The sequence below is a fragment of the Gouania willdenowi genome, chromosome 7 (assembly GCF_900634775.1).
Source record: "Gouania willdenowi chromosome 7, fGouWil2.1, whole genome shotgun sequence".
Lineage (NCBI taxonomy): Eukaryota > Metazoa > Chordata > Actinopteri > Blenniiformes > Gobiesocidae > Gouania > Gouania willdenowi.
The window spans coordinates 20057247-20073094 of record NC_041050.1 but is presented as its reverse complement, the minus strand read 5'-3'; the positions used below and the strand labels follow the sequence as shown (position 1 = coordinate 20073094).

The 15848-nt window shown below is 39.1% G+C and overlaps 1 protein-coding gene across 1 annotated transcript; it reads right to left on the bottom strand.

Annotated features, from left to right (window-relative positions):
* Nucleotides 1-442: 442 nt before the first annotated feature.
* renbp (renin binding protein) lies at nucleotides 443-15706 on the bottom strand. The gene is made up of 11 exons (XM_028453981.1): nucleotides 15584-15706; nucleotides 11208-11314; nucleotides 11044-11119; nucleotides 10045-10120; nucleotides 7838-8016; nucleotides 7382-7609; nucleotides 4779-4860; nucleotides 4526-4701; nucleotides 3812-3943; nucleotides 1544-1631; nucleotides 443-973 (listed from the first exon to the last, which is right to left on the bottom strand). Exons 2-11 carry the CDS (start codon nucleotides 11306-11308, stop codon nucleotides 900-902), a joined length of 1212 nt encoding a protein of 403 aa, XP_028309782.1. The 5' UTR covers nucleotides 11309-11314; nucleotides 15584-15706; the 3' UTR covers nucleotides 443-899.
* Nucleotides 15707-15848: the final 142 nt, after the last annotated feature.

Genomic DNA, 15848 nt, shown 5'->3' with positions numbered 1-15848 from the left:
TGACGTCAGAATACAGTCAGATTTGTTTTATCTTTTCAAATCATGTCTTTTGTGATTTTATGTCAATGTGAAACATACAGAAATTATATTTGTATGAATGTCTCCATTTCACGGCCATACTTCTGCAAAAGTCATCACAGGTCGTAGAATGCTTACTCACTACTTAAGGCCCCTACACACTAACTCTGCTCTATGACGTTTGGGATGAGCTTTAATATGGCAGAGCCTCTGCATGGATGGGCAAATGGAGGGTTAGGCTTGGGTTTGATTCACATATTCTATGTGACTTTTTGCAAACCCTGCAAGGGCAGAGTCTCAACGCTAGATTTAGCCAATGTGAAATGGATTCATTTTACGAGCAAATATTTGGGAGCTGATGATATCAAAGGGCTGTTGACACAGATTTCTTTGGAGCTATTCAGAAATTTAGTACTTAGTATTGAAGTTGGCCTTAAATTACAATGAGCTATTCTACGTTATAGTTATGCTCCCGAAAGCTGACTCATCAAAAATAGTAGGACATTGTTGTTTCAAGCAGTGAACCAGGGATAAGAAAAGAAAAAGATAAATCAGAACAAAATACTGTTATTTAACTTCAGAATATGAAAACGCAATCTTAATCAGAACACGAGTGTTTCCCCTAAACATCAATTTGAGTGGAGTGTACAGTATTACTCAATAGCGTACAGTAGGTGTAAAACGAGACCTCAGGCAAAGTAAGAAAAACATGATTTGGTTTATTTTGGTTGGGTGATCATAAATGATCTCACACCACAGCCAAACTTCCCAACACATGTTGTGACAAATGTGTTCAATACATTTTTTTTAAAACATTTTTGTTGTGTATGTTGATTTGATAAACTAAACTATACGTCTGATGAACAGATGGGTCTGAATGACTAGTTGTGCTTTGCCAGGAGATCAGTCAAAATGCACTCACACATGAACAGACTTCGAGGCACGTGGAAAAAACCTGAGGAAAAGACAAAAACAATTAAACTAAAGAACGAATGACAGTTCACTGCTGAAGCTTGTATGAAGTTCCTCAGCAGTAGATATAAATGTGTAATTGTAGACCAGTGTCTTTTTTTTAATTTTTATTACCACCAATTATTTTTATTAGATGGAATTATAGTTTGTGTTCATCTCCACCATAAACATTCCATTTCTTGACATTTTTGCACATTGCTTGGTATGTGGAGTCGCAGAGACGGATACGTTGTGTTTTTTGGTACTTTATTGTGCTATCGCGTGGATTGATCACAGACAAATAAATACATTAATAAATAAAATAACATTGACAAAAACATTGCCTCCTTGGCAGAGCTAAAGATAATCTTGGGTAGCAGCTTTAACCTGTTCACGTCACTTTCTTTGGTTGGCAATACAATCAAATGGGACCAGTGATGGTTTTACTCTATACATTTATTTCTATTTTGTGGTTTTAAAATGTGTATTTCTGCCACTCTGTCTCGCAATTTATAAAACCCTGATGAGTGCACTTCATACCTTATATATGTACATTTCATTCAGCATTACATACCTTTAAAGGGCCCTCCTTTAAAATCCAAAGCCACTTTTCCTTCCTGTGTCAAATAGCCATACCACTCTCCACTGTCATTGTCAGGGAACTGCAAAGAATCAGCCACACAAACAGCACAATACAAAATAAATAAACCACGGGCCTGTTAATAAGAAAACCAGGAGGGTTTCTATATTGAATATGAATTTTAAATAAGGGATGCTTTCACCATTTAGTGAAAACAAGGGGGACCTGGGAACAACAAATACTGTATATACAAATAGCAGACAGAAAACAGAACATTTAAGATGAATCTATGGTTGTGGAGAGATAAATCAGTGTGTAGATGAGTCAGGGCTTGGGCTGGGATGACACCAGGGGCATAGAAAATGCAATCATCAGCAAAAAAAAAAGTGGATTTTAAAGTTAGAAAAGAATGATATTGTTGATGTATAGGATAAATAGCAATGGTCCAAGGATAGACCCTTGCGGAGCCCCGTTTTTGAGTACAACCAGTTGAGTGAAATATCGTCAAATCCTAAGGACTTTAATTGATGAAGTACAATATTATGGTCAGCGATATCGAATGCCTTTGAGGGTTCAATGAAAAGAGACACTCATGGGTTGACTACTGTGTCTAGCTAAGCTTTCAACTTTGTGAATGACAGCTACTGTATTATGACGAGACAGTATTCCAGAGGAAGGGAGTAAGGGGAGTTTAATAGCCTGTGGTCATGAATATGATAGTGAGAGGTTATTGGAATAGAATGTAGTGGCAATGAAGGCCTGTAGGCGGATTTAGTGAGACTACAGTGTGAAGGCACAGATAAAGCTGAGGGGTGTATGTTGTAAACATGGATCAGAGTGGATAGCATGCTTAGAAGTTAGCAGCTAACACAGAGCTGCACATAAAGTTTGGAGAATGAATAAGGAAATAGTCATTTTGATTATTTTTTTGAACACCGGCAAAAGATTACTAATCCACACAAACAGTCCAATGGGTTTTTTTTAGCAATTTAAAAAGGAGAGGGTGTCTAACAGGCCAAAAAGAATGTTAAAGATGTCTATAACTTTGGTGCCTAGGTAACAGTGAGTAATGTTATGCTTTCTCCCACTATCAGAGTGGTGAGGGGAACCAGAGAAGAGAAGCTTAGGAAAGGCCACAGGCTCCTAGATGGAGACAAGACTGGGTGATTGCAGAAGGACCAGGCACGGGCAGAAGGCTAAATTATGGGTGGAGGAGTACACCTCCCCACCGCTAAAGAAGTCGGATTGCTGACCACTTCCCCGCAGCCAGTGGCAACCATTTTGGGCAGAGTGGATGAGGTCAGAAGAGCAGAAAAGTCATCCATCAGGACACCATATCTATTTGTGGGGAGAGGATTCTCTCACACTGGCGCCCTGACTAGGGTGTACCCCCGCCCAGCACCCAATGTGAGCCGGAGATTGGCACCGGCAGACCCCCGCGACCCTGATAAACGGGAATTAGCGGGTTTGAAGATGGATGGATGGATTCTCTCACAGGATTCCACCTTGACCCAGATAATGCCACGTGGAACAGGTCGGACCTGAGCTAGCTGTAGAATCCCAAACCAGTGTGTCCAGGAGGTGTGCTTCAGCCTTTGCCGAGAGTTTAGAATTCTGGGCAGCTTTGTAAAGAATGAACAGAGGGCAATAATGGAAGAAATAGACGTAATGAAAAATATGACTGAAAATACTTCACACCGATACAATATAAACCAAAACACCAAATAAACTGAAGCACAGAATCAGTTGAGTTTAAACACCACTTACGACACTCATATGTTTTACACGTGTCTCCTGTAATATCACAAACGTTTGTCTTTGAATTAGCCAAATTTTACTTTGTCAAAGTTATTTTAATTAGCAGCAGTCTACGCACTGTTGTCTCGTTCTCCGTGGTCTTTGATACTGAGCCGTGCTACCTACTGCCCCCGCTGGCCAAGGCTGGTAGTTAATGAATGTCAGCACACACACGTTGCTCACGCAGACGTCTAAAGATTTGCTGTATACATTTTGAAATTGGACCATTACACACCGGCCAACCTCTCACAGTACATGAGTGTACAACATCACAGTGGTTTAAAATTACTGGTATACATTTACATTACATTTAAGTATCTATACAAACATTTCAAAAGTAGATCAAACATTTAAACTGTACGGGCACCCCTCACCTAGTTTAATATTCTGTTTAAACAGTAGCTGGTTGAGCAATGGATACTTGCCTTAACATTTGGTTTTGTAGACATTGTAATGTCAACTCACATGTTTAAAGGTGTATTCGTAGATCTGATAAAATCTCTCCAGAAGCTCTGGCTTCTTGGTTTGACTGTAGGCCATGAGGAAGGCGATGAGAGCTTCACAGTGAGGCCACCAGAGCTTCATGTTCCATTCCAGCTGTTCACAGACACAAAATGTTTACTTTTGCCAGGTTTGACTAAAAACTCTAGAATACAGTCACCTATGATTTCTTTCATTTGATTATATTTGACTTGTTGCTGTTATTCTCATTTATTTAATAAAACAAATCCATTATAATTTTGCCTTACAGTAACAAACGTAATCTGAGGTCTTTAACTATTTAGAAATGTACCAATTTATAATTTAGGATTTATTTGCTGGTTATTTTGCAATGGATGAATCTTTAATGTTTGCAAATGGTGAGTTAAATGCTTTGGGTACTTTGCTAGATTGTTTTCAATAATTTAATATGGAAACTGCCAAAATCCAGTGTTCATTTTGTCAGCTAAATATATCCAATCAGATTTTGAGGTAAGAAAACTTACGGTCGACATGATCTCAAATACAATAATAAAAAGTATTCTGTATGGAACATTAAGCTATGGGGCTCTCTCCATCTTCCTTTGTAAAATGAGGAACATGGTGGTTCATGAATGTAAAAATAAACCAGTATTCATTATTTTTTAATAAATCTAAGTGAGAATACAACTGTCTGATCTGTAATGTAATGTAACATACCTGTGTGGGGCAATGGTGATCTACATCCAAGAAGTAAAAAAGCCCACCATGCTTTTTATCCCATCCATTTTGATAAGGAAGCTCCACAAACTTGTTGATAGCAGTTTTCTGGAGGTTGTCATCTCCCCACATTGCACTGTACTGCAGGAGAAACCAGCCAGCCTCAAGGGCATGGCCTGAGCCCACAAAGGTCAGACTGGTATGAAGGAATTAGCTCCATTATACTGTATGTCATGAGTCGATGAGGCTTTACCTGGGTTCTGCAGGCGGCCCTGGCAGCCTGGTAGCTCTTCTCCATTCACAGAGACGTTCTCCAGGATTGCTGTGCCTCCTCTCTTCTCCAAGAGATTAAAAAAAGACATCTTTAAACTGCAGCTTTCAAATGACCGTCATTCCTCATCGATAATTTGCAGTTGGAATAACAGGGGAGATATAAAAACCATCAACTCCCACTACATGCCATGCCCAACATTACTATGTTGATGGGGTTACGGATGTCTACGCCTATACATGGCTTAGTATTATTGAGGAAAATGACAGGGGACTAGTTAATATATATATAGCAATAGAGAACAGGTCAGTCACGTTTGACATAAACTCCTAATCAAAGACAATTTGATGCATTTGCCTCGCAGTTGCTCTGATTTAGAAGTGCACCAGGCGAATAAAACTGGAGTTGGGAAAGATTTCTAGAGAATAAGAAAAATCCCAGGACATACTGCTAAGGTTTCTCTCGTTACATGTGTCTATATACACCCACCCCCCAGCTCATTAGCATCAGCCCATCACTTGGGCTCTGCCCTTCCTGCTCCCCCCACTTCTCCCCCTACCTCACCCTCTGACCCCCCACCTGCCCTGAAGATCAATGAAAGAGATGTGTGCCAGCTATTCAAGAAACAAAAGGCTCCAGGACCAGACGGAGTATCTCCCTCCTGCCTGAAAGCCTGTGCTGTGCAGCTGGCCCCCATCTTCACACGGATCTTCAATACGTCACTGGAGCTGTGTGGAGTACCATCCTGCTTCAAAAGCTCCAGCATCATCCCAGTCCCAAAGAAACCTGCCATCACAGGACTCAATGACTATCGACCCATTGCCCTGACGTCCGTAGTCATGAAGTCCTTTGAGAGGCTGGTATTGAGCCACCTGAAGGACATCACAAGACCCCTGCTGGACCCCCTGCAGTTTGCCTATCGGGCAAACAGGTCTGTCGAGGATGCAGTCAACATAGGACTGAACTACATCCTGCATCACCTCGACTCCCCAGGGACCTACGCTAGGATCCTGTTTGTGGATTTCAGCTCTGCATTCAACACCATCATCCCGGACATCCTTCACCAGAAACTCACCCAGCTCACAGTGCCGGCCTCCACCTGTCAGTGGATCACCAACTTCCTGACTGACAGGAAGCAGCAAGTAAGGCTGGGAAGCATCACATCCAGCACCTGGTCACTCAGCACTGGCGCCCCCCAGGGGTGTGTTCTCTCCCCACTGCTATTCTCCCTCTACACCAATGACTGCACCTCAGGGGACCCCTCTGTGAAACTCCTGAAGTTTGCAGACGATGAAAAAGTCATCGGTCTCATCAGTGATGAGGACGAGTCTGCCTTCAGACGGGAGGTGGAACAGCTGGCTCTCTGGTGCAGTCAGAACCATCTGGAACTGAACCCACTCAAGACTGTGGAGATGACAGTGGACTTCAGGAGAAATCCCCCCCCACTCACCCCCCTTACCATTCTGAATAGCAAAGTGGCTACCGTGGACTCCTTCAGGTTCCTGGGATCTACAATCTCACAGGACCTGAAGTGGACCTCCCACATAGACACAACCAGGAAAAAGGCACAGCAGAGGATGTACTTCCTGCGTCAGCTGAGGAAGTTCAACCTGCCCCAGGAGCTGCTGATCATGTTCTACACCTCCATCATTCAGTCTGTTCTGTGCACCTCCATCACTGTCTGGTTTGGATCTACAACCAAACTAGACAGACACAGACTACAAAGGATAATCAGGACTGCAGAAAAGATCATTGGTGTTGATCTGCCCTCCATCCAAGACTTATACCTGTCCAGGGTCAAGAAACGGGCAGGTAGCATCACTGCAGACCCCTCACACCCTGCACACAATCTGTTTAAACTCCTCCCCTCTGGCAGACGCTACAGATCACTGTACGCCAAAACTACCCGCCATAAAAACAGTTTCTTCCCCCAGGCTGTCACTCTGATCAACACTAAACAGTCATAGAGTGTCAGACCTGTTTCTGTGAAATAACCATGGAGATAAACATAATAAACCTGGATTAACCTGTCACTGTGAAATGTTCATGGACATAATATTTTCATTTAAATGTTCACCTGCACTACTCATCAATGCACTACTGCACTATTATCTTATTATTATTATTATTATTGTATTTTTATTTCATTTCATTATTATTATTATTATTATTATTATTACTATTATTATTATTATTATTATTACTATTATTATTATTATCTTGTTCTTTTATTTAGTTTGCACATATTAGTTTAACTACTCTTTATATTTATGTTTATACTTCTTTTTTATTTATTTATTTTTATTCTAGTTGATTGTTATTATTTAATGTTACACTATCACAGAGAGCACAGGTCACCAAGACAAATTCCTCGTGTGTATTCATACACTCTTGGTCAATAAAGTTGATTCTGATTCTGATACTGTACCTCAAAGTCCTTATTCTCAAGGTCCCTGTCATCATTCTATTATAAAACATTCTCTGTGAAACGTTCTCACATGATATGTACACAACATGATTATTACAACCTATGATTGCCATGTTGAACACATGTCATTTTGTTAAATATCTTGACATGTTCATACCTGAATGTGTTGTAGAATCTGCTCTACACACCAGTTTCCAAGCTCTTTGTATTTCTGAGTGACTGCCTCCTCCCGTCCTTCAGTTAGCTGCTGAACAAGACACAGCAGCATCATGGGAACTGCCATACTGTTGGTTGGCACGTCCCCAGGAAGTGAAGGCCTGCCCAGCCCTGACGAGTCCACTCGAACCCAATAGATGATCTGCTCCATCATCTGCTCTGCTTCCAACTATGACACAACAGAAGTTGAGACAATGCAATAGCTTTCAGTTATAAACACAATCATTTGTAATAATAATACAACATGTACACCCGTCTAAAAGTCAGCCCTCCGTACTGAGTTTAGGACATTCTGACGACAGTATCACTGCAGGCCCTTCAAATTTTACCAAATATTTGGTGCGTGGCAAAAGACCTCAAACTACAAGACATCAAATACATCTAGATCAATGGATACCTGTAGATCTTTGTCATCTGTGACGCGACTTAGTTCATCCATAGCCATGATGTAGAAGCATTCGCTGAATATGGATCTCTGAACTTTGACAGCTCTACCATCTCTTGTTAAGCAGAATGCACATTTCCATGGATTGCTGCTGCCCAACACACGTGCATTCTTTCTCAAGAACTCTCCACCTTGGATGAAAGTACAACATTGGTTCAATCTGAGTGGATAGTCTAATGCAATTTAATATTTAAACACAGAAGCACTAGTACTTTTGTGTACCAAATGGTATTATTCTGCCAGAATTCTGATATTGCTCAAAATTTACACACGTGGACAATAATGTTGGTCTGTTACAGAAAGAAAAACCCACAATGTTCACTGAAATACCTTGAAACTGACGAAAGTAATAATAAATAAAAATGTACTAATGAAAATCAGACATTGCTTTTGAATTGTGGTTTTAACAGAGTTATTTTAAAAAAACTAAATAATGAATCTGGCACACTTAACATTTTGTTGCACAACGTTTGGAGGCAAACACTGCCATCAGTCAATTTCTGTAACTTTCAATGAGAATTTTACACCAGTCGACAGGCATTTTGTTCCACTCCTTGTGAGCAAACTGCTCCAAATGATCCGTCTTTTCAATTTGGTATCAATTTCCTCTTGCAGCCGCGTCCATAGAGGTTGGATACAGTCCTGGGAATAACATGAGCAACTGTAGTCACAGGAACATCAGGCTGCTTGTGATGATGATCTTATAGCCTTTACCTTTAACATGCTTGGCTATAATATTCTTTCTAATTCTTGAGACAACTCTTTCCTTAGCTTTTGTGGTCCACGTTCATTCAGGAACACATCACGATACCATACGACACAGAGACTTATTTTCACCCTTAAAAAAAGAGACTGACTGAACAAAAGCTTGAAGACACCTGTGATTCTACAGGACACACCTTAGTTTAACATGTCCCTATGGTCAAATCATATTCAAATATTTCTAGGGATACCATTTTTGTCCAGCCCAGTTTCACTGTTTTTGTTTTTTTAAAAAAAATAATTCTGTTGAACCACAATTCAAAAGCAATGTCAAATTTTCATTAGTTAACATTTGTATTTATTATGATTTTTGTCAGTTCCAAGTTATTTTAGTGACTATTGTGTATTTTTCCTTCTTTAACTGAAGAGTACCAACAATTTTGTCTATGTTTATTTGCTAATATTAGACTAGTTGACACATTTGTTAATGCATAACCATAAACAAGGTACAAATGTATGAATTAGCATTAACAAATGAACTTTTTTTTAAGCATTTAGGATTGCTGTACTTCCTCTAAAAACATGGATGTAAGTCAATTTTAAAGACTATGTGCCTGCTATCATTCCTATTAGAGTTCTATACCTGAATTGTGCACTGAATGCAGTTTTTTAAAGCGTTGTCAGACATCACTGTGTTGTCAAGTAGATATAGTTTCATGTCTGAAATAACTTTATTCCTTTCCTTTGCTTCCCGAGAACATGAATAAAGCTCTCTATTGAAGGCTTTATGCATGTTCCTGGTTCTTGCTCACAGTGCCACATGGAGGTGAAGAGACACCTGACCTGTTAGTTTTGGCGTCATTGTTTGAAAGCAAGAAAAGGCGTGAATAGAAAGCCTTTTAAAAACCTTAATGTTCCGGAAGAAATCTGTCTCCATGTGGATGAAGTTTTGGATGATAGTATAGTGGGATACGAGGAATCTTCCCAAATTAACCATTTATCTATTTTTTATTCATTAGTTGATACAGTTTCTGCCCAACAACAGCTTCACACATCCCAGTGTTCGCTGTACTGTGCTGTAAATGGTCAGTGCAGAGCAAACAAAACCATCACCGTGGTTACTGTGAAGGCAGGAAATACAAGGAGCAAAGTGCAGCAGGAGCATCAAATGCTACCTGATGTTAGCACCTGATGTGCAAAGTAATCCAACAGATGGCTCAGCTAAAATTTAACATGAAGTTAGTGAGCACATTTTACATGGATATCACAAGTTGGTGACCATAAACTGCTAAAATAACAGAACTGGGTAACCGCTGACTAATGAAAAAAAAAAATAAAACCGTGGATTACACAGAAATGTGTTCCTTACATTGGGAACTACTGCAGTAAAAGAAAGTAGTGAGTGAGAAGAAAACCCCACAAGGAACAGATACAGTAGGTGTATCTTCTTCACTTACCAGTCTTTGCTGCTTCAAGGATTTCAGGCTTGCAGAACCGACCCATTGTTCTGTACAAGCGACAGTACATCCAAACCTGTGAGAGAAACAAACCACAACCAGGTCCAAGAAAGTTTAACACTAAGCTCAAAGGTTGTGAAATGTTCAATAAATGATTGAAATTTGAGACCCTAGGATCTCAAAGTGGGGTACGGGTACCCCAGGGGTACTCAAATTGTCATAGGAGATAAGTGAATAAAAATTAAAAACAACTAGTACAGTGCCCGTCAGAAGTATCTATGCCCCCTTATTCCTCTGCCCTTGTTTCCCCCCCACACTAGGGTATCACTCTGCCCTCTTTTAACATTTTCTTCTCTATTAAAGTGTATCTTGCCTTTCTTTAGGGAGGGCTGGTGATGGTCACAGCTAAGCAATGTAATTAATGTATTATTTTATTTTTTGCAAGACTAAAACATGCATAGCTGTTGCAAAAAAATGTAGCATATGTAGTGTTAGCCTTTGAAAACATATGCAGACAAAAGAAAGAAAAGGAGAAAAACAAGCTAGGATATAAGGCTAAACGATTAATTGCATTTGCGATATTATTGCAATATCATAAAACGCAATTTTCTAATCGCAAAGGCTGCAATTTTTTTTTCTTGTCCTGTCTTGTACTGTCCTGCTAAGTTCAGAGAGTGTTTAAGAAGTGCATGTTCAGTTAGATAGGTTGAACAGGTAAGGCCACAGATTTGTTTGCTTTATTGTTGTAATCTGTGCTTTAAAATGTATATTTTTATATTTTTTTAAAGTTTAAATAAATATGAAATTGTTTATTATGAAACAGATTGATTTATTGCTTGTGTTCATCGAAAAATACATGACAACAGGCCCTTGAAAAAAATAATTGCATATTGAATCGCAATCACATTATTGAGGAAAAAAAATTGCAATTAGATTATTTTCCAAAATGGTTTATCCCTGCTAGGATATACAAAAAAAAATGCGATTCCAGATGCTCACCTGTCTACCCTGTAGCCACACATACTTCATCTCATCATATACATGCCCGTCCTTTCCAAGACAGGTGAAAAATCCTCTGAAACACGAAAAGAACTCAGTTTTCCAAGGAATACGTGTTACAGACACACAGCTAAGTGTGTTATTCAATACAATAAGTGCATTACCCATGTACAGTATCATGAGAATGTTTGAGCCAGAAGTCCACTACATTGTCCAGCTGTGTGCGAATATGTGTCAGACACTCCTTCAGCTTCACTGTAGACATCTTTCCCTTTAAAAAGAACAGGACAATAAGCCACAAACAGGGTGCAATGAGCTCAGATACTTGATTGTTGATATTCTCCTTTGGGTTTTCAGAAATAAAAACACAACTCATCTATTCATTCATTTTTTTTATACCCATTAAACCAGTTTATATTGAAGATCCTGAACAGTGGGTACATATTCAGAAGGATGTGCTTTTCAGAGGTTACTCAAAAGTTAAAATAATAATAATAATCACAATCTTCCTGAATCGATTGTGTTTGTCATGTCTTCTTTTATATTAATGACTTCAACTATTCTTTTAAACAGACACCGTGTATTTGTCCAGAAAGAAGACATTCTTATTAAACACCCCAATACCACTCTTACCCTCAACGACACATCTTGTGACATTTTAAAATTGCAATTTCTTGTTGCACGATATATTGTCCCACCTTTGGAAGGCAGGGCTAACAGTACATATTACATGCACTGTATAGTTTCATTTATTATTCTATGGCCTATGCACACTTGGGGATCATATGAACTCTGTGGAGTAAGTAAGGATCCCTCCATGGATCCAAAAATGTTTGCGAACCCCTGTTGTAGGCTATATAATACAATGTAATACAATCAGTTGTGTCCAGTCTGGGTACATTTGTAAAGAGTAAACATTACTATTAGCAGATGCTTTTATCCAAACCGACGTACAACACGATGTTAAGGGACTTACTCAACATCTCAGTGAGGAACCAGGTTGGATTCAAACCCGATTAGGTCAGAGTATGAAAGTATAAAACATTGTCAGACAGTATTTAATTGCTTGAAAAACCTTTCCTTTCAAATCATAAAATGGAAAACGAGAGAACGGCGTCGTTTTTATTTCTTTGTTTGGGTTCAATGAAATCAAAAACGAATCAACGGATTTCAAAAAAAAAAGGTCAAAATTTGTTTATGTTTATTTCATTTTTTTGTTTTACCGTAATTTTTTAATACAAGAATAGGGACTGTCACTTGACCAGGAAGTAAAAGTAAACGTGTGAAAATAAAAGCCCAAGGACAGAAGATAGATAGTAGTTTATACCACGAACAAGGTTACAAAGTGCTCTACAGAGTGCAAAGAAAAAACAAGATTAAAAACATAGACATAGGAACTCAAACTCGCTACACAAGTTTTTAAATCCTTGCTTAAAACTTAACTCTAAAGGAAGGCCATTATTTTAATTTCATGTATTTATTTATTCATTTTTATATATTATATTGTAGCAATGTTTTATTAATGTGCATTTTATGGACCAATTTTTACTCTGTCTATGTTTTAAATCTTGTTTTCTCTTTGCACTTTGTAACCTTATAAGTGCTATACATATAAACTACTATCTATCTATTTAATTATCTTAATTATCTATCTAATTACTATCTATATATCTTTATTTATCAATCATCTGATTATCTATCTATCTTCCTTCCTTGAGCTTTTATTTTGACACTTTTACTTCCTGGTCACGTGACAGTCCTTATTCATGTCTTAAACCATAGACATAATATATGTACTGTACATGCCTCATAGACTGATGCTGCTTGGAGCTGACGTATCAGCGCAGCCGCCATCTTGGAGGGGTCTCTAATGCGCTCGGCCTGCATTGATTCCTACAGAGGAAGGTTTATCCCCAATTACAATAATCGTCATAATGCCCCAAATTTTGACCCGAATGGTTTATTTGCAAACAGCAAATATTTAGTTATGATACAGGATGCTGTCAACATTTTAAAATACTTGCTTTTGTTCTGGCTCGGATCTGAGCGAGTGGTAAAGTCTCGCCTCCAAACCAATTAGAACGCGAGCTGTCCAATAAACGGTCATGTGTGAACACATCACGTGTGGATCTGATCTGACAGCTGACAAGACGGAGAGAGAATATCTGATCATTGATGCAATCCTTTCATTTACTGATGACATCCTATAGGAAACATAGAGATTTACACCTGATGCACTGATAAAGTAAAATAAGTCAAATAAGTCAGCTGATAAAGCCTGAGTGGATCAGGCGCTTTTACACTGATAAATGAATTAATTCATTCCTTCATTGAGTCATGTATTCTGGGGTAATGGAAAAACCTCAGTCCTGTACGATAATAAAAAATATAAATATATTCCACCTTATGATGTAGGCTGATCTGCATGAACGCAGCATCAGAGCTAAAAGAAGGTGATACTTATCAGAGTGTCTGTTTATAATCTCACTAATTTATTCATTAACACTTATCAATTCCTGCATTAATTACTTTCTGCTTTTACTGCAGCAGCAGTGTGGTTTTTGGTCTGGATTAAGGATTTTAGAATATTTTTAAATATTTATTCCTCAATTGTGACGTTCTACAGTTCCTCCGTGTGTGATTGGTCTGACGCTGTAATACCCACCTCCGTCACTAGAGAGCGCCGGTTAACCAGACTGAAATTAACTCGCTTAACTCAGCCTGTTGTGATTGTGCTTCGTAGCACAGCTTCTCTCTGACAGGGAATGTTTGGTTAGCTGAAGCTCGCTAATGGAGATTAATCAGGATACAATTAGGATACATAGGCCACTATTATTTTAATAGTGTCTATATTATTAATATAACACATATATGGACTCGGGTAGATGACCAGGGTTTTCCGCTGATGCCACTCTCGGCCAATCCAAGCACTTTTAAAAACCGATGGAAGCAGCTCAGCAGCAGTATGGAAGCAAGAGCAGTCCTCTCACTTCCACACAGGTGACCCCTGGTGCACGAAAACACCGACGACCTGGGTCTGCAGCGGGAGGAATTTGGACTCCACCCGGGAATGATGCACATATCTGGGCATATGTAAGCATACATAGGCTAGGCCACGCCCATTTCCGCCTACAGTTTTGTCAGCGCAAAAACTGAAAAACCAAATTTTTCAAACTCCTTCGTGGGGTTTTGTCTAATCAGTGTGAAACTTGGCACGTAGAGTCTTCAGTTGGACCTGATCTAAAGTTGAGTAAAGAATTTTGTTCGGTCAAAATATGGGCAAATTATTACCAAAAAAAGTTTTTCTAGCTAGCTATAAAAATGCGAACTGTTGCATATCTCGGTCAAAATAAATGCTAACAACACCAAATGTGAGATCCTTGGTTGGCATGTGACTCTGGGGGTATGAGCCAAATTTGAATAATTTAAGCCTCTAGGGGGCGCTGCAAATATGGGAATTGTATATCTCTTAAATGGCAAGACCATTTTTTACCAAATTTGGTGGGTATGACCTTGGGTCGCTCCTGAGGCCACATCTCGAAGTAAATTGCGAATGGTCAAGGTGGGCGTGGCTTATTACAACATAAACAACAAACATTTATTTCAGCTGAAGTATTATGTTGAGGGTTGTAAAAAGTACAGGTTAAACATAGAAGAGCACACAGACCACCCATACCGAAAAGCGTTTCTATCATACGACTCACGGTTGTTTGGTGCATAGTACTGCATATGTGCAGGCACAGAATCAAAATCATCTTTATTGGCCATGTTTAACACACAAGGAATTTGACTTCGGGAGACTGTGCTCTCTCTGTACAATGTAAACAAAAATAATAACAATAAATTAAAAAATATGTATAAATCGTTTAGAGAGAGTTGCTTTAACTCCGTTCACGTTTTTTTTTGTACAGCAATGGCGGGTCATGGAGCCTCACAATAGTTCCCGGAAGTGAGCAGCGCAATGGAGATAGACAGTTTGTGACGCAGACATTTAAATAACCATAATGGATATTATCATCAGCGTATCTAAACCCATTAACGTGTGCATAATTAAGTAATTATTAATTAATTAATAATGCAAAATTAAGGTGTGCATATGATGTGTATTGTATAAATATTGTAAATCAATGCAGTTATTGACGACAAATTACCTAAAATCCCAGTCATGTCACTCAGAATCAATGAATTTGAATTGCCCGCCAATAACTTCCGGGAACTATTTGAGTCTATTTCGAACTTCCGTTGTCAAACTAAACAGCTCCGTATAACAATTATTCCATCATTATCGCATATGTTATAAATGTGATTTGCTGCCCTCCTGCAGGTTGTCATCTCAACGGATGTTTCCAAGTGAAGTGATCTCATAACTGGATGATTGATAACGGAAAGAAAGGGATTGCAGGTTTAGAAAATTGTCCATAAAATACGCAAGGAAGACATTATCTGCTGCACCCAGAGCGCAGCTTTTCTGACTTATGCTCTAGAGAGAACAGATAAAGAATAGAAACGGGAAACGCAAACATGGATTCAAGAGTTTTACCTTTGGGCTCCGGAGCTCCTGACACCGTCTGACAGTCAGAGATCTGCAGCAGCTGATCCACAGATCTGTGTACTGTTTACTGGGACTCGCTGGTCACATGACCACCACAGAAGGAAATGAGTGTGAAGATGAGTAAAGACAGGAACTGCTTGGTGTGCACAAATCCTGCTGACTGTGCATTGGGAAAGATATGAACTTAGGCAAAGAGCAACTTTTCAAACATAAGCATTATAAGTGAGGTCTGCATTCAGCTTTCATTTTTCTG

Bases quoted from the DNA above. Each gene is read 5' to 3' on its own strand.
- renbp (XM_028453981.1), bottom strand. From the start codon at position 11,308: ATGTCTACAGTGAAGCTGAAGGAGTGTCTGACACATATTCGCACACAG. The intron at 10,121-11,043 runs GTGAGCATCTGG...TTTCTCTCACAG, and splicing joins TGTGGCTACAGGGTAGACAG to GTTTGGATGTACTGTCGCTT. The intron at 7,610-7,837 runs GTATCCATTGAT...GTTGTGTCATAG, and splicing joins CAGATGACAAAGATCTACAG to TTGGAAGCAGAGCAGATGAT.